The sequence below is a fragment of the Antechinus flavipes genome, chromosome 5 (genome assembly GCF_016432865.1).
Source record: "Antechinus flavipes isolate AdamAnt ecotype Samford, QLD, Australia chromosome 5, AdamAnt_v2, whole genome shotgun sequence".
Classification (NCBI taxonomy): Eukaryota; Metazoa; Chordata; class Mammalia; order Dasyuromorphia; family Dasyuridae; genus Antechinus; species Antechinus flavipes.
This window is the reverse complement of record NC_067402.1, coordinates 295,638,279-295,657,508: the sequence shown is the minus strand read 5'-3', so window position 1 is coordinate 295,657,508 and position 19,230 is coordinate 295,638,279. Positions and strand designations below refer to the sequence as shown.

The following is a 19,230-nucleotide window of genomic DNA, read 5'->3' as shown; positions in this document are numbered from 1 at the left end:
CACGGGGTCGATTTCTTATTTGTCAGTTTTATTGTGGCGAGTGGGATCCGGGTTTGTTGTTTTCCAAACAGAAACCAGCTGAATTTTATTTGAAATGTTTGTCCTTTTTCTCTTTCCTTTTTGATCTCCTTTTTGATCAGTGGGCCTTGATGTGGGTTTGCTGTTTTGCTTTGTTTGGTGAATGAGTATGAGAACAAAAACAAGGGTGGTTTTTCCTTTTTTTTTTTTTTTTTTTTTTGGTGATGAAAGGCAACATTTATAAGAAGAGAGATTCACTTGATCACAATGCCAGTTAACCCTTTTCTAATTTGTTGGTTCTGTGAGCATTTATCAATCAATCAATTAATCCATTGTGTGGGCACTGGAGATAAAAGGCTGAAACCAACTCTTCCCGTATCAGCCTTCACCTTTGGGCCTGTGCATGGCAAGAGGGCCTGAGCAGTTGAGGAAAAGGCTTCAAGCAGAAGACGGTGTCCAAGCTGCCTCTTAAAACAAGAGGGGGACTCCCTCAGAGGCAGAAGCGAGGGAGCTGACAACACAAGGGGGATGGTTGTGGGGTGAAAAAACAACAGGAAACTCAGTTTGGGTGTGTCAGAGCTGGGAATGAGAGTAATGTCCACTGAAGCTGGAAAGGTAGCTGGGGCTAGTCTGGGTCAACCGACCGAGCGATGTGGTCAGACCCACATGTAAGGAAATCTGCTTTGGTGGTTCCATAGGAAATGGTCTGGAATGGAGAAAGACTGGAAGGCGGGTTAGTAGTAGTCAAAGTGAGAGGCAACGGGGCCCCACCGTCCTGGTGACTAAGGATGGGAAGAAGGGCGCGGGTGCAAGAGCAAAGTGTTGAGATGCTGCCATTGACAGAAAGCAATAAGTGTGGAAGAGGAAGAGTGTTTGGATGTGAGTCAGGCGTCTTTGGATGTCTGAGTGGGATGCAGGGCTGAGCACGGGGTCTGCAACCTGAGGATCCTTCCTTCCCTCAAAGAAGGGGAATGTTTTCTACAGAGACAACAATAGCTTCGATTGTCTGGGTCTTGGCCTGAGCTCTGGGGCCGCGGAGGAGGCAGTTACATCAGAACACTACAGCCCTGGCCTTTTGGGCAGGAGGGGAAACCGAGGCCTCCACCCGCTCCTTGGGGAGCTGCTGTTCCAGTCAACTGCAGCTGGGCTTCCCCGACAGTGGTTCTTGCAGTGGCCGAGCATGACTGGGCCATTAACCCGGCCAGCGGCCTTGAGGGAGAGGCAGGGGGAAGCCTTTTCTGGCCTCCCAAAGCTTCCTCGGGAGCAGACCCCTGGATCCCCGGGGCCAGCAGCGTCCTAGACAAACAGTCAGAACAAGTGGGGGAGTTGTCTTAAGGGGAAACCAGGCGTGCACTCTTGGCTCCCAGCAACAGCCAAACCAAGACAGATCAGGTACAACTATTTTTAAACAACTCGGGATTATGTAACTGGCCGGGCTTGATGTGGTTTGGAGACACTCTCGGAGGAATTCTCCACAGAGAGAAGCTGTTAACAGCACTGAACAGTCGCCTCCTGTCCTCTTGCCTCAGAAAACCTCTCTCGAGCGCCCCAGTCGCTTTGGTCCGGGAATGATTGTGGGGAAAACCTCGAAGATGGCGGGTGTCCCGAGCGGAGCGGCCCCCAAACGAGGGCTGAAGACCTGGCCTTGCAAGCCTCAGGTGAGGGCCCTGGAGAGTCTAACCTGGGGGCAGAGGAGCTGAATTTGAATCTGGCCTGAGACACCTCGGGGGGCATCCCGGAGGACAGTGAGAAATGCAGAGGAAGATGGTGCTTGTCGGTGACGTCTTGACTCCTCTATGCATGGAGCAGTTCCTAAATGACTATGTTCTCAGTGCTGTTCCCCATGCCGGACACGCGGGCACGAGCTGGCATTTTCCTGAGAAATACCCATGTCTGCAAAGTAGAGTTAGTAACAAGTGGTAGGGAGGAAGGGCCCGACTGTGGGGAGATTCCTGGAAGAGATGCTGCTGGAGCGGCAGCTTGCTGGAAGGAAGGGGCTCTCGGAGATAGGGGCCAGTTTAGCTGGACCACAGAGAGCAGGGCAGGAAGTAAGGAGCAGTGAAACTTAAAAAAGTAGGAAAGCCACCTGCATGAGTTACTTTTGGACTGAGTGGATGGCATCTTTGCGATGAGCAGGCGGCAGCTGGTGATACAGGCCTGCAGCACAAGGACAAGCCTGGGCCCGGAGACCCAGCTCTGCGGCCATCGGCGGGAGATGATGACCAGTGAGATTACCGAGGGAAAGAATGTACGGGGAGAAGAGGCCCACCTGGGGAATATGTGGGGGCCAGGCTACCGATGATGAGGCAGCCAAGGAGGACGTGTTTAGAACATCAATTCATTTGGAAGATATTATTGAAGGGTGACAGGAAGGAAGGGCAATGTTGCCTGTTTTGTAAGATCAAAAACAAGTGGACAGCTTCCCTCGAGAGGTCATCGACAAACAACCAATGGAGGAGATATACCCAGCCACATCCCAGCAGTGGGGCCAGCCCATTGGGGGTCATACCCATTCTCTGAAGTGGAAATGTCATTAATGATGTAGAACAGACCCAGAATGTAGAGAAGAAGCCGATGGAGGACATGGTATCGAGAGTTCAGTTTTCAACATCCTATCTGAAAGAGAGCAAGGTCCTCAATAAGTGGGGGCAAAACAGCCGACATGATGACCTAGAAGGTGATGGAGACCTTGGGAAAACATGAACCACAATCCCACAGTGTGGGGCAGGGGTCCAAGCTGCTGTCTCCATCCCGGAGGAGGGGCCCATAATGGCACAATCAGGGGTCTGGTGATGATCCTTCCCCCAGCTCACCATCCTGCAGCTGTCACCCACCACCCATCACCTAGACTGTTCCTGCTTGAGGGAAAACATTCAGGGTCAGGCTTCCCAAGGGTTGAAAAGCTGTCAAAGGAGAACTTAACACACAACAGCTGGGGTGGGCTACCTGTTTTGGGTTTTTTTGTGATTAATTATATCTAACTCCCTGTGACCCCCTCTGGGGTTTTCTTGGCAAAGAGACTGCAGTGAAGCTTGTCTTGAAGCAGAAATTAGAGGATTCATTTCTGGAAGTAAGGTTGAGGTGGTCCTTGGGGATGGGGGGATAAGGTAGCCCTAGCCTCTCGAGGGAGCTTGCCTGCTGCTGGTGTGGCTTTGGCCAGATTGTTTCCTAGGTCCTCAACTGGGCATCTTGAGTCCCTCTCCAGCACCCTGATAGGTCCTCTCTGGGGCTCAGGTGCAGTGCGTGGCCCTTTGATTCCCAGTTCAGTGTTCTGTCCTCCAAACTGTGACAAAAGTCTCTGTAGAGCTGTGTCTGCAGGCCCCTAAGGGCTCTAGGAAGTCAAACATCCTCCTTCTTCATTTCTTTTTTTTTAATCCTTTGAATTTCAAACATGCAAAAGGAGGAAAATTTTCTTTGTAAGGAAATCGAGTCACATTTTGAAATCAGAAATTTAAGAATGTGGGCCAAAAGGATGAATTAAAGAACCCTTGGGGAATTATAGGAGGCGTTGATCTTGAATGCTGAACTTCCTTCTGGATCCTAAGCTTGCCCTCTCCCTCTTCCAGCCTCATCTCCATCCCGCTCTGGCCTCCCTTTACTTCTGCACAATCTTGATCCCATGGCATGCTGGCTTTCCTCCAAAGAGCCGCCCGGCACTCCCGGGCCCAGCTGAAGAAAGGTCCATGACCATGCAAGTCTCTGACCTCACCCGGCCTTGCTCCTTGTGGGCTCTTGTCTCATTCTCCCTTCATCAACTTCTCTTCGCAGGTCTCTCCTTTGAGTCCTTCCTTTCAGCCCAAACCCCACTTTCTATTTTACTAAGAAAATTAGAGACCGTCCTCTCTGAGTGCCTTGTCCTCTCCTGCACATCTGCGTCCAGGACAGGGTGGCCCTTCTTTGGCACAAGGCATGTTGTGCTTTTCATCTCCCTCCCTGGGTTCTCCAGGAGCTTGTCCCCTGTCGTCATCATCCACTGACCTCCTCCATTTTTAGAAAAGCTTCCCCTAAGCAGCCGTGTCCCTTTTTGCCTGTGCCCTTCTCCCAGTGTAGCTTGTGAAAAACTAGATTCTTTCATTGAGAGCCTCATCTCCTCGAGAAGCCTTGTGCCCCTCGCGTTTCCAGGGGCTGTGCCTCTGCCCTCTGAACTCCTCCGTTGGGGACTTACCCCCAGCTCAAATGTCCCCATGTCTTTCTCTGCCCTGCCCTGGAAAATCTTTACCAGGACCTCTTTCTCTTTACTTTCTTGATTCTGTTTTAACAGATCTTGGAAGGATCTTTCTTATGTCTTGGATCCATGCCCCAGGAGGATAGCAGGAGATCTGCTGCAATTTGAGGGTTAGCTGCCTCAGTATGCCGAGTTCCAGTTGCTTCCAGCCATCACCACGCATGCCTGTCTTGCTCTAATCTTTCCCCTCTCCATTGATTCTTGTCTGTGTCTTCCCCCGATTCTTCCCGGAGAATCCCCCGCCCCTTGAGAGGCTTGTGGGAAATGGGCGAGGTCTCTCCGGGGCTGTCAGTTATATCTCCTCTTCCACCCCCGCCACAATTCATGGAAAAATTGTGCTTCCACACAAGTTAGAGCTTCCATTTGCAGCCTCACTCAGAAACTTGGAGCCACTCACCTACTGGGCCCCTGATGGTCATCACTAGCTTGTTCGTCATTTGGAATGGCTTTGAAAGGAAAAGCAAAGAGGCCCCTCTTCTAGCCTGTCACAGAAGTCACCCCACTTCTCTTGATTTGTAGCTTCAGCCTTGGGTCCTGTGAGTGGCAAGGAGGGCCACTGGCTTTTGGGGGCTAGTTGTGCTGAGGTTTAGGGAACTTACTAAACAGGGAGTAGACCAATTCAGTCATCAGTGTTGGCCCTGAAAAATAAACACGTCCGCTCCATCCAGTCTGCTGAGAAGCAGCAGCCAATCCCCAGCCCCACAGAATGATTTTCAAATGAGCCAACTTGGCCTTCGGTGAGCATCGCCACGAGCTTCCTGTGTGCTTCCTTCCAGGGCACTTCAAGGCCCCAGCTCCAATTTCTGAATTCCTATATGGTTTGGACTCAGTTGCCTGAAAGATTACATCTCGGCCTTCTCCTGCCCCCATCTTGGCGTTCCCGCCCAACCACCGAGCGCGGGCTCGTAACACTGTGATTTGAGTCCTCAGGAGATGCAGTCATAGGGTTGTCTGCAGGAGCCTGGAGGTGGGGGCCAGCTTCTCCATACCTGGGTGGCCTTGGACAGATCCCTCCTCTCTCTGGTGGGTCCTCACTTAACTCATCAGTAAAAGGAGTTGGACTAGATCTCCGAGGCCCTTTCCATTCCAGATCCAAGAGGTTTCTGGCCTCCAGATTATCTTCCCCTAAAAGGCAAATTGATGTTGGAGAGCGTTCACATTTGCCTGTGGATTCTGCTTCCTGGTTAACCTTCTAACTGACATCCTGGCTGTGCCAGCCCCATCTGGATGGACGGTTCATCCATTTATTCTCTCAGTGCTCATTAACAATCCACTGCTACACCAAGGCCTGCAATAGTTTCTGGGAGAGATAGGGCAGGATTTCCTACCCTCACAGAGCTCACAGTCTAGTCAGAAGCAACCCAGATAGCAGGAATATCTAAGATGTTACAAGATCAGCTCATTACTGAAGTCCATAGAGGTGAGTGGTCCTTGCCAGTGGCAGGGATTAGAGAGGATTTCCTAAAGGAGGTGCCGTGTGAATTGGGCTGAAAGCGAGTGATAAGACAGCTAGGACCCCTGAGTCGGCTCATTTAAAGTAGCCTGGGGTCCTAATAGATAAATGATGATCAAAACATCTGAATAGACACTTTCCAGAGGAAGAAAATCAAGCTATCAACAGCCCCATGAAAATACTTCATATGAATATCAATTAGAGAAATATCTTTCCTTTTTAAAAATTTATTTTTATTTTTATTTTTAAAGCTTTTTGGTTTCAAAACATGCACGGATATTTTTTCAACATTGACCCTTCATAGCCTTGTGTTTCAGATTTTTCCTTCCTTCCCCCCTCCCTCTCCTAGATGGCAAGTAATTCAATGTACGTTATACATGTTAAAATATATACTAAATCCTAATATGTGTAAAAATGTTTATATAGTTCTCTTGCTGCACAAAGTAAGTTGGATCAAAAAGGAAAGTAAACGAGAAAGAAAACAAAATGCAAGCAAACAACAACAAAAAGAGTGAGAATGTTATGTTGTGATCCACACTCAGTTCCCATAGTCCTCTCTCTGAGTGCAAATGACTTTCTTTATCACAAGATCATTGGAACTGGTCTGAATCATCTCATTGTTGGAAAGAGTCATGTTCATCAGAATTGAATATTGATGTTGCCGTGTACAATGATCTCCTGGTTCTACTGCACTTCCAAACAACTCTTTGAATTCAACCTTGGCCCCTTCAGATTGGCAAAATGGCCCCAGAAGACAGTATTGAATGGCCTTCAGGAAAGCAGAAATATCACTGTGCTGTTGGTGGAGCCCATTTGGAATTTGAGATGATATCTGCTACTAAACTGTGCATCCCCTTTGACCCAGTGATACTACTACCCCAGAGAGGTCACGAAAGGAGAGGACCCAAATATGCAAAAATATTTATAGCAGCTCTTTTTGTGGTAGCAACAAACTGGAATCTATTAGTGAACAGCCGAAGAAATACGTGGGATACGAATGTCATGAATACTTGTATCATAAGAAATGATCAAATGAATTAAGAGGAAACTGGGAAGACTTGGCTGAACTGATGCAGAGTGAGATAGTGAGGGGAGCAGAACCAGAGGAACCCTTCATCCAGATGGTGCTGGCACAGCCAGTGTGTTCTTGGAGAAGCTTAAGAGTTCTGCTCAACCATTAAGATATAGCAGAGGACTGAAGAGAAAACCTGCTTCCTGACCCCGGCAGAGAAGAAGCGAGGGACACACATTTTGGGGCATTTGTTTAACTTGGCTGAGCATATCCAGTCCAAGGGGATGACTTTTCTTCTTTCTGTTTTGGGAGGGAAGAACTAGGGAGGGGAGGCAATCATCACTGTGCAAATAAGTTAAAAAAGAAACTTAAAAAAGAAAATCTTTGAAACGTTTTAAAAATGTATAGCAGAACAAAATGAAGGTCACTAAGAAATACAGATGAATAGAATAGCTGTGGGGAGAGGTTGAATGTCCTAGAGAAGAGAAGAGCATTTGGTCCATGCTACTGCTTAAGAAAACAACAGATCTACAACACATATGCACATGCTCAAACACACAGAGCAGTAGTCCCTCTCTGCAAAGTTTTCTAGAACAAAGACAACCCCGAGCTCAGACAGTCACGCCATGAGGCAAAAGATGCAAGCTCCCTGAGATGGAGGATGTCTTTGACAGCAAGGGCAGCCTCAAGCTGGGCCTTGAGTGAAGAGGAGAAGGGCTTTCCCTGATCTCCATGTTCATGTCTCTTGAATGTCTATAGAGCCCTTCCTTCATCGTGATTACATGAAGCCATTGTTGCAGTTAATAACACTTGCCAAGAAGTGCTCTGTCCAAGGGCAGTGTTAGAAGCAGAAAAAAAAATTTTTTAGAACATAATAGGTTTTCTTCCTTTTCCTCTTATTATTTTTGGAAATAGACCAAGTAGCAGTATTTCTCATAGTTTAATAACATAGTTTAATAACAGTAGATTGAAAATTTCCAGGATCTCCAGAGTTCCTTCATAGACAGAAAATCACCACAGAATGAACATACAGCAGCAAAAATAAAGGAGTAAAACAGTTGTTCTCCTAAGACATCTTTAGAAGAGCTCAGGTAAGACTCCACATTCTGAGGTTTGGCTTAAGTAACTTGTAAATATTTATAGGCCAATTCCACTGAATTGAACGGAGGTCTTGTGATGCTAAGGGCAATGTCACCTGCCCATGGATCCTTTCCTGCTGTTTTAAGAGAAGTTCAGAAGCAAGCCTTGTCTTACAAATCAGCCATGGGAACTTTGAGCCCAGAATTCCAACTAGACCATGACCTATTGGATGAATGAGGAGGGTTTAGAATAGGAGAAGTCACCCCTTCAGATTGGAGGCCAACTGTTTCCTGGTTCCCCAAGTTCTGCCTAGTCAAATTAGAAGCGATATTTGTTTTTAGCCATGAAACCTTGTGTCATGTTAAGGATGATGCACTAAGGGATGCTTTTAGGTGTCAGTAAAATGGTTCCAGCACGTGGAGTGGACAGAAAAGATCCTTTGGAATCCTTCAAAATGCCTGCAAACTGGCCACGGGATCTAGAGTGGGAAGTGTGTCAGGTGACTGCCTCTTGGCTGGGAGCGAAAAACATCAGACCTTCCCTCTTAAGTCAGGTGACAGGTGGCTGTTTAATGATGCTTAAGGAGGGATCAGGGCCATGTTGAGAGAAGATCCCAGTCAGAATGGAGGGTTTCTGGTGTGTTCCACCATTGGAACAGCAGGAAAAAGTCATCGCCACAGGCTTCTCTTACACCGAGAGGTTTCCTAGAGAGACTTTCCAAAGCTAAGGTTCGAGAGAATATATTCAGAAAATCACATTGGGAATGCCAAGGGAGGTCTGCATCCAAGAGAGAGTCAACATCAGAGACTGCTGCTTGGATTAGTATTGCCAGTAGGATCATCCATCGGGTAAACCAGAAAGCTCCTTGGTCTTGGAGCCCAAAGACCTGGCTCTGACGCCCAGCTTCTCTATTGCTTATTTGTGCTCGGTGGGCTTCCCTGTGAGCCGAAGAGAAACTTGTCCAGCTTGCCTTTGCAACTTCATTTGGGACAATATTTCTCTTTATTGATCATCTGTGTCAAGTTCCCTAAGACTCACTAATTTCCCACTGAATTAGTCTCAATGCTGAAAAGAAGATTTAAAATGTTAGAAGGAGAGGAGGCCCTGGAGACCCACGAGGCTGGTTTCCAGATTTTATAAATTAGAAAAGACTTCTCTGCCAATTATAATAGTAACAAGAGCCAGGAGAGAGAGAGACTTTTAAGGCTGACAAAGTACCTTACAAAAATGATTCATTTAATCCTCACAACAACTCTGGGAATTGTGTTATTATTATCCTTTTTTTACTGATGAGGAAACTGGGTCTTAGATGCAATGATTTCAACTAAGTAACTGAGGTGGGATTCAGGCTCCTGCTCTTCCTGGCCCCAGCATTCTCCCGGACTGGACTCTTCTGAGCTAAGTCTCAGTGAGTTTTGCCTCTGACAGCCCATCTAGGAACATTGAAGCTCTCAGTGCTTCTTAGAGCCTTGTTGATTTGTAGATGCTTACTTGGGGATCTCCCCCCTTGTAGGGTTTTGCTTGTTTATCACTTCGAGTCACAAATTAGCTCCCAATTAGCCGCTGCCTAGTTCTGTCAGAGGCCACAGCCCTTGAAGAGATGCCTCCAGCATCTTGCCCAGCAGAAAGGAGGATAGTCGGCCCTTCTGCTCCCTCCCTCCCTTTGAACACACAGATGCAGAGCGAAATTGGACTCCACATAATCCATCAGTTTGGGGAGGAAGAGGGAACCACGGGGCTTGATCAGAGGATGAGTAGTTCATTAACATAGATGGGGCTCCAAGGAGGTCCAGAGCATGCAGTAGAGGACTGCCCTTCACAACGAGAAGCAATTACTTTTCATTAGTTCACATTTTCGTCGACCTCCATAGGGAAGTCCAGAGAAGAGAACATAGTCGGAGTTAAAGGCAGAAAGAGAGCGTCCTCTCAGAGGGCCTTTGAGAAGCAGATCTCCCCTAGCCAGGCAAATGCTGACGGTCCGTGGAGAAGAATTCGGGAGCTTTCCTAAGTGCTTTGTCCGAAACAAGTGCCCAGCCCACAGCATTCCCCTCCGGAAGGACTGGGGGCCCTCTTCCTCTTGTTTCCACATTTCCTTCAGAGGGCACGAGGCAGGCAGGCAGAGGAGGTGATGGGAGTCAATAGGTAGCATGACCTCCTTGTCCAGCCCCATCTTCCTGTGAATCCTGTGACAATAGCAGATGAAGGATAATCTACCAGTGAAGTCACAGCTTGTGGGGCTCCTCCAATCCAGTGTTATCAATTATCCTTCAGAGAACATTTTGGATTCCAGATGTGTTGATGAAACCCACCAGTGCTGCTTGGGGGAGTGTTCTGGCCCTCAGATGAAGAGCCTGACACATGGAGGCAAAGAAGCCAGGCATAAGATAATACTCTCCTGGCTCTGTTGTCAGCTTTCCCCACGGCACCACTCTGGCCAGTGATTCCTCTTCTTGAGAGAGAGAGGCTGGACTTGATGCCTGGGACCCTCGAGGAGTTCCCCTGAAGCCGGTGTAATTTCGTGAGAGGGGGCTTTGGGCATTTGCGATAGCCAGGATCATTTTCCCATCCCGGTGGTGGCTCGGAGCCTCTCCCGTGTGCGTGTTTGCTGCTTCGGGGAGGTCCCTTGTTGCCCAGCTGGCGATCGTCTCCCTCCACACTGGTGCTGTCTCTGAATCCCTTCAGAAGAGTCTTAGTTCTCACAAGATTGGGGTCCCAAAGGCTCAGATCTACAGGGAAGAATAGCAAGCTGAGAGCCGGCCACGGGCAACGTCTTGGCTCGGGCCACTAGGCCGCAGGCTCCCCGGACTCTGCTTTCTCTGCTCTGCCCTGGGGAGCGCTTCAGAGCTCACCCGACAGCATGAGGGGTGCCACTAAGGCAATGGCATCAGGAGTGACCTTGCTTTGGGTCTCACCCAAGGCAAGTCATTGATCTGGGTCAGTTTCCCCATTGGTGAAGTGGGACTCGTCGAAGGGTCAGAGAGATCCCAGGAAATGGAGGGAGGGGCTTTATAAGCTCTAAAGTGAGAACATTGATTGTTGCTATTTTAAATATAGCCCTGGAGATGGGCTGCTACTTTCCAGGAGGGCTTAGGAGTCTCAGCTCATTTGCACAAACGCCAGTCACCCCCATGACCCCTTTGACCCTCCAGCTCCCCCGGGGTGGGGGCCTCAGTACCCGGCGTCTTGGCTGCCCACCTTCCCTCCCCTACGGGGCCCAGCAGCTCCTCCCCACCGGCTGTCATCGCCATGGCAACCTCAGAAGCTCCCGGGAGCAGACAAGGGACCCTTCTGGTGTGGGTGGGATCAGAGCCTGGAGAAGATGTTTCATTTTCTCCCGCTTTCCTTCCTTTCTTCCTTGCTCTCTGCCTCTTTATTTGAATATTAGCTGGGGCTTGCTTTAATCTCCAGTGACCCGTGGGTCTGGCCTGGCCTGCGCGTGGCTCTGCAGAGGCTCTCGGTGACAGGGGCTGCACGTGGGGCCTCGAGAGAGGCTGCCTGGAGCAGCCCCAGCTGACATTTTTTTCCCCTCTGGGTCTGAAATTTATTAGGAGTAATTGTCTGCTCTGGAGCCCCAGAATCTGAGGGTCTGGCTGCTGAGGTGGCTACCCTGGGGGAGGGGGGAGCGGGCACAGAGCATCTCACTGGCCTGGAGCCCTCTGAAGGTGGGCAAACGCGGCAAAAGCCTGCCTCGTCTGCCTCAGTCTGACCGTCTGTAAAGTGGGGGCACAGAACCACCATTCCAGCATCCCTGGCAAAGCTACATAACCAGTACTGCTCTGGGGCCTTTACATCCTTGTTATCTCAGGTGATCTCCACGAAGGAGGTGCTCTTATATTTCTCATTTTATGCATGAGGAAAACTGAGACTAGAAAAGATGAGATGATTTGCCCAGGTTCACACCTCAGTCCTGTCACCCACCACCTCCCTGCCTCAAGAGCCAGCAATTATTAAGCACCTACTATGCTTTGGGGGAACAAGGCAAAAACAAAGTCACTCATGCTCTGTTAAGGAATTTGCATTCTATCATAGGAGGAGGCAATGTTGCCTGCTGGCTAATGCAGTGAACTTGAGATGCTCTCTGTTGGGCAAGTCCCAGCTAGACGAGCCTCAGTTTTTTCATCTGTAAAATGGGGATAATCAAGTACCTACTTGACAGAGCTTTCTGGACTGTCCCCCTTCTTGGAAAGCCAGGTCTCCTGGGCTTCCTTCAAGTCCCCTTTCTCCAAGATGCCTTCCCCCATCCCCTTTAATCTAGCATCTTCTCTATTTACCATTGCTCTCCATTATGTGCATATCTTGACTGTACAGAGGTGTGCAAGTAGTCTCATTAGACTGTGGGCCCTGTGAGGGCAAGCACTGGCTTTTGCCTTTATTTCTGCCCCCAGCCTTAGCACTTGGTGCTTAATAAATGCTTATTGACTGACCCCTATGCATGTATGTAGCGCCCTTGCAAGGCTTTAAGCATTTGCTCTTATTGGCATTGGGGGGTACAACATGGTTATGAAGTAATGCGGGGCTAGGGGGAGGAGAAGAATGTCTCCTGAGAAGAATGCTCTGGGAGCCATAAAATGCTCTACAGATGCCAGCTAGGAAAACACAAACTCCCCATGCGGAGGAAAGGCCCTTTGGAACGATCACAAGATCGTGTCAAAGAGGAAACTGAGGCACTTGGATGGAAAGTGTCCGATCTGCGATTGGAATCCAGGCTCCAATCCAAGTTCAAAGGTGCGTTATCAAATATCATCTCCCTTGGACCAAATCTACAGGTTAAGATATCTTGCTTAGAGGAAAGGGGAAGGGAGGGGAAGAGATATGTACATAGCACCTACTATGGGCTACGCACTGTATCAAGCACTTACAAATATCTCCTCTGATCTTCACAACAATCCTCACTCTACAAATGAGGAAACTGAGGCAGTCAGGTTTAGTGACATGCCCTGGGTCACACAGCTATGGCATGTCGGACTGGATTTGAGCTTTAGTATTCCAGACTCCAGGCTCAGGGCTTTAACCATTGTGCTTCTTAGCTAGGAAAATAATGTTTCTGATTAAAACACACACACACACACACACACACACACACACACACCTAAGTCCACATTAAAAAAAAAAAACAACAAAACCAGCAAAAGTGTATAGAAATAAGTAGTTGAATGAATATTTACTGTGAGCAACGATCAGTAAATAGTCTCTGCCTCTACCAGCTTTTGACTTGACTGGGAGAGAAGGGGAATAGGGAAGTGAAGGAGGCAAAGGGAGAGATGATAATGTCAGAGCAAAGTAGCCTAGAGGAGGGGAGAGGAGGTTAAGGTGAAATAAAGCTGGGCCTGTGAGTCAGAGCTGAAAGAATAAATCAGCATTAATTAGGCAGTTATGTGCCAAACAGTACCAAGTGCTGGCATGTGTGTGTGTGTGTGTGTGTGTGTGTGTGTGTGTATAGACAGAAGGAGAGATGGGGAGGGATTCTAGGTGGGGGATGCATGTGGGATATTCAGTAACTAGATAATGGTTAGTTCATAGAGTCTTTGATTTGTAGCTAGCAAGAGTCCAGCTGATTGTAAATCCCCACCAGACTGGGTGCCTCCTGAATAGCCTTTCCTGTGCGTTCATGTCTTCCTGTGTTCGTGGCCAATTCCTTAACTCTGATCTAGTTCTGAATCAGTGGGCAGTGTACGCCATACGGAACCTGACCGAGCACAATAAAAGAAACCAAGAGCTGATAGCAAAGATGGAAGACCATGGCCTGGCAGATACAACCATGCTTAAGAAAATGGGTTTTGAAATTGAAAAACAAGGTGGGAAACTGACTTTGAGATCTACAAGAAAAGGTCCTACTTGGTAAGTAAGCTAAAGTAAAATCTTCTGGCATCTGCACTAGTGGGAAGCTTGACCCCTCTTAAGATAACAAAATGCTGAGTTCCCCCAGCCAGACCTTATCAGGGCTCAGAGGAAGAAGGGAAACCAGAAAAAGAAGGCCCTTCAAACCAAAATGGAAGCAACTCTGAACTGCATCTTCTAAAGATGTCCATTTTAATTAAGTTGAGTTAATGTTGATTAAGATCCACCAGAACAAATGTCTTTGCTCATTGCTGAAAGGCTAGAATTTGCTATGTAGTGGATGTGCCGTTTCCATCCAAAACTGCTCAGATTAGTGACCTAAAAGCTAGGTGACCAAGCACGGGGGGGACTGGCTTCGAGGCCTGACTGAAGGGTAGAGGGATGGTCTTAGAGGAAGGATCCCCAAATCTTCTCCTGCCTGTGGAGTCTTGACGAGAAGACGGAGCGTCGATTGATTGATGGCTGCCATCTCTTCTGTGAGAGAGAGAATTATCCATACCGCCTTGAGAAGAAAAGGTTGACCATCAAAAGGGATGATCAGTTTTACAGCCTGGAATTTGTTAAGCTCTGTGGTCACTTGCAGAGGGAAAAAAAAATCTCCCAATTTTATAGAAATCTGTTTCACTTTTCCCCAACAATGTTTTATTGGTGTTTGAGTATGTGAGTTGGCATCTTCTCTAGTAGCTGCCCATGGGACTCTCTCCCTTAGACCAAAGAACCATTATGATGAAGCCCAACATCCTGACATGCTGACTTTCCTGCTCACCTTGAGTGTGCTCTCTCTCTGCTGAGAGGTAGGAGCGTGCTTCCAACTGAGTCTGAAGACCTCACAATGATACGTGTACCGTAATCGGGAGGGCTTTTCTTAACATTGATTATTGTAGAGTTTTCGGTTTACACCTCAGTGTTCATGCAGGTCATCCCAAGTTTCCCAGAATCCTTTTATTTTTATCACCTAGTTCAGTTCAGTCATTCCCTAATCAAGGAGCATTTGTTTGGCTACCACAAAGACTTTTGCTGTGAATATTCAGGGTACACTTTCCTCAAAACTACCCTGGGATATATATATATATATATGATCAATGGGAAAGAAGCTCTAGTTTTTTGTTTGTGTTTTTGTTTTGTTATGTATTAGTTGAGAAGGTTCAGTTTTGGAAAAGGGCCCAAGCCATTGGTGCTAACAGGATTTCTTTTCTCCCCATCATTTAGTGAATAATATCACCATCTGACTCATGGCTCCTGGCTCCCTGGGATTTGCCATCCTTGCAGGCTGTGAAATGACAAGGGTCTGAAGACTATCTGACAGTGCAAAGCTAAAAATGCCTTAAGTTTGGGAAAGCCGAATGAGACGCAGCCGGCCCCGATGGGCACCTTGGACATTTAGCAGTTTGTGCCGTAGAGTTGCCATAGACGTACTGCATCTTGCCATAATAAAGTTTTCTGTTTGGGGTGGCACGGGCCTCCTGTGCTCTGAGATCTGGATGTTTGTTCGCTCCTCCCGCTTCCGCCGCTGTGGGTTCTCAGCTCCCCCTCCTGCCTCTCCAAAAGCGGGACAAAACTCACTTCCAGGGAGACGCGGAATGGAAGGACCCCGCCCTATTGTCCTTGCTGGCAGTGAATGATGAGGCCCGGGGATTCAAGGGGCCGGATTTATGCTGCTGACCCCGAGTGGGGTTCAGAGACATGAGGCCCCTGGAGTCCATCACTCTGGCAAGTTTCGCGCCCGCTCCAACTTAACTACCGCTCATCTGTTCTGCTCTACTGAGCCGGGACAGAAGACCTCTACGCCTTGTCTTTTGAAACTCCAAAAACCAAGATGGCAAAGACAGGGACGGGTGGCTTCCAGGCGAGTCTGGCGGAGAAGGGAGCGGCGAAGTGTAAGGACAGAGCCTCACATCCCATCTCCAGCGACAGTAATAATGCGCATCCAATCTGGACGTGCCCCTAGGGACCACTTAGCTCCTTTTTTATGGCTAAGCCAAGAGGAGGGGACTGGCGAGTGCCCCGCGGCAGCCGGTGACAGAGCCGAGACTCAAACCCAGGTCTTCCGCTTTTAGGTCCAAAGGACCTTGGCCCTGTGCGTTCTAGCGCGGGAGTTGCCGGGAGAGTTCTCTCGCCCGTCGGGCCGTTTCCTTGGCTGCTAGAGGGAAATCGCAGCGGCCCTGGGCCGCACGCCCGTGCTCTCCCTCGGGCCGGGCCTGCCAGCTGTCCCAGAGGCCCGTTCCCAGGGAGAGCGCGAGACGAGGAGGCAGCGCCTGCTCCCGCGCCCGCTTTCCCACGCCAGTCGCTGATCCTGAAACAAGCCAGCCGCCCAAGCCTGACCGAGGGTAGGACACCCCTGGCCGCGGCGTTCCGAAGCAGAATAGCCCCCGCCTCCTCGCAGCCATGTCTAAATTGCTTTTTCACAAACCCGGAGACTTGGAAGAATCCAGTGAAAGCTTTCCAAGGCGCTAAGTGATGGCCCCCGGGTATTAACGCTTAGGAAGCACTTTCAAGTCGGCGGGGTTCCTCCAAAGGCTGAGAGGAGCGTTTTCATCACCTCCCGGACATTCTTTCAGGATAGAAACCGAGGCAAATAAAAACGCAAAGAATTCCCTTCTGTTCTGAAGGCACAGAGAGTTAAACTCCTACCCACAAAACAAATCGAGATGGAAGCCTGGCCCGAGGAAAAAAACAGTAGGGGGGACAGAGGGGTCTCTTTTTCTCCTTTTTAACGAGGTTGCAATAGACACTTTTTTTTTTTTAGCCTCAATGGTTGTCTGGCCACCAATAGGATCACGCGAACACGGACTTATAAACCACATAATGGGCGGCACAAATAGCTAAAAGGGAATCCTCTGGGAATGGACGAGGGGGGTAATAGTTATGTGTTTTCTAAATAGGAAATGGGGGGCTTTCAGAGGGAAAACATGCTGATGACTCTATTGTGAGCGGCTTTTGATTCCCTGGGATAGATTAATTCTTCGGAGACAACAGCTGCCCTGGCTCCCCTGGTGCCGCGGGAGCCCCGAAAGCCTTGTCTTACACCCCGGGAGGGATTAATACGCCAACAACAAAATGAGGAGGAGGCGAGGGAGCGGCAGCCTGGGAGAGTTTGTGAAGGGTCAGGATGGCCTCAGCAAGTCTTGTGACCGCCTTATTGCTTTCGAGAGCTCACGGACAAACAAGCCCCATTTTGGAGCCTCCCTTTATTTTAAAAGCAACAGGGAAGATGGATTGTCTTCCTGGTAATGAAATTTCCCCCGTTTCTCTCCTGCTGTCTCGCAGCGGATCGTCTTTCCCCCCATGCTCTCTAGTAACTTTGGGGCCGGTTCTTTGCCTCCGTCCCATCTCATCATCTCATCCCTAATAGGCTGGGAGCTCTCCAGGAGGCAAGAACTGGGACCTCTTCCCTCTCTGCGCCCCCGACCTTAATCCGCCCTGGCATACAGTAGGAACATAATTACTGCATCCCTTTTGAATGAAGGAATTTCCAGAGAGATTTGGCTTCTTTCAGTCCTTTAAGGAGAGGGGTCACCAGCATATGAATTCTGAATGAATAGATGAATGAATGAAAAGCATTTGTTAAGCACTTAACCATGTGCAAAAAAGGGGGGGGGCAGGCTACAGAACAGTAACCTCCGAATGTTGGGCACAGGGGGCAGCTGACGTCCCAGTGATTGAATACCCTAGTCTGGGGAAGTCTCCTATGCGATTCAGTAAACAGTACCCTTTGCTAGTTGGTTAGACGGGTGTGAAGAAGATCACAAAAGGTAACAAAGAGCCTGTAAAAACTCACACTCTGGCTTCCTTTGTGCTTAAAAGCAACTTCCTAAGTTGTAGCTTAGGTAGTAGCTCTCATTAAGTTCTGAGGGGGAAGTGGTCTCTTTCCACAGGGGCAGTTGGCTGAGACCTAGCCCCTGCCTCTTGGAACTAACAGTCAAGAGCGGGAGGGGAGAGTGGAGATGTAACACGTACTCGGGCAAGGGATGATTGCTTTGGAAAACTCCATCTGCCGTGGATTCCTTCCTTCTGTAAGGACAGACCCAGGCAGATCCATGCCCAGTCTGTTTTCAAAAACACAGCATCCAATCAGACCATAGGGAAATGGAATAGAGTATGAGCCACCCCACCCTCCTTTTAGACCACTGAAAAACAAAAACAAAAACAAAAAACAACCCTGAAGTGAGGGCTTGAGGTAGAAAGAGAACAACCATTGATATACTTTCTACAGTTGAGATGGCGGTGTTCCATTTAGCCCATTATTTCCCATTCCTAGAAAATAAAGCTTATGAAAATAGCCTGTCCTCAGGTGTTGGATAGTGGGGTGAAGGGAAAAATTTGACAAATGGATTTAGATTGAGTAGGGGCACTAGCTTTGGAATCCAAGTTCAATGCTTGCCCTGTATAGGGTCCCTGGGTGCTGTCCAAGGTCCTGATCATCCTATAGGCACAGAATATCACACATCCTAGCATGTAGCATCGGATGAGATGTTAGCTGTATCAGCCTACTTATTTTACATATAACTAAGACCCAGAGAAGTTACACTGTTTTATTTAAAGAAGAGAAGCTATTTCTGTGCCTTCTCCGTGATTGGTAGAACCGTACAGCTAAGCAACACAAAGTAATATACTATGCCTGATGGCTCATGCCCTACACTCCAACTGCCATCTGCCACATCTCTGTTAAGGGAGAAATATGTTTTCTCTTGAATCAAGAGTAGTCTTTGCATTGATTTGAGTTCTTTTGGTCTGAGATGGTTAATAGTGTTTCCAGTTTCATCCCTGGGGTCATTGTGTCTGTACGTTTGATTGTTGCTTCATGAAAGCCTTCCGGAGTTCCTCAGAATTCTTCTCGTTTGTCTTTTCTTACAAGGAAGTCATTACATTAAGGTCCACAGTTTATTTAACCGTTTGCCAAACCCCACTTTGTTCTCAAGTTTTTGCTATTGAAGTAGATTCCCCATTTATTATGACTGATTTGGAAGTTTTTTTTTTTAAATAATTCTAAATAGTTTGCACTTCTAATGCTTTTTCCAGCTGGGAAATGATTCTTTATTTGTATATCAAAGCTGTATTAGAGACAGTTGATGCAGGAGTCCTTTACCAAAACAATAGTTTTTCTTCTCTTCTCAGCCTTGAAACTATTTTGGGGTCCTTGCTGTGGCCTTTGTCCTTTTATATGTCAACACTGGATAAAGGGATAGATGGCATGCTTATCAAGTTAGCAGAAGGCAAAAAGTTGGGAAGGAAGGACAACTGGTCCAGAGATGAAAGGTCTGGGATCCCAAAGGTTCTGAATAGGCTGGAACACTGGACTGGATTGTTGAAGATAAAATCTTCAATGCAAAGTCTTGTACTTGGGTATAGAAAATCAACTTCAGAAATATAAGTTGAGGAGATGTATAGATAGACAGTTTAGACAGTTTGATCCTGAAAGGATCTGGGGGTTTGGATGACCTGAAAGTTCATTCAGCATCAGTGCCGAAATATGTTCACCAAAAGGAACCAACGTTCCAGGAAGAGGAAGTCCCACAGTTAATGTTCCCTTATTGAACCTCATGTAGGGTTCCATTCTGAGCACCCCAGTTTAAGAAGGAGGCTCATAAACTGGAGTGTCCCAAA

At 48.1% G+C, this 19,230-nt stretch overlaps 1 protein-coding gene across 1 annotated transcript in view; it reads left to right on the top strand.

Annotated features, from left to right (window-relative positions):
• Positions 1–15,100, top strand: part of ATXN10 (ataxin 10) — a 69,189-nt gene extending 54,089 nt beyond the window's left edge. Inside the window, exons 11-12 of the mRNA XM_051962874.1 lie at positions 13,440–13,626; positions 14,836–15,100. Of these exons, the coding sequence (XP_051818834.1) occupies positions 13,440–13,626; positions 14,836–14,842 (194 nt within the window). The 3' untranslated portion in view covers positions 14,843–15,100. The remainder of the gene's footprint in view (positions 1–13,439; positions 13,627–14,835) is intronic.
• Positions 15,101–19,230: the final 4,130 nt, after the last annotated feature.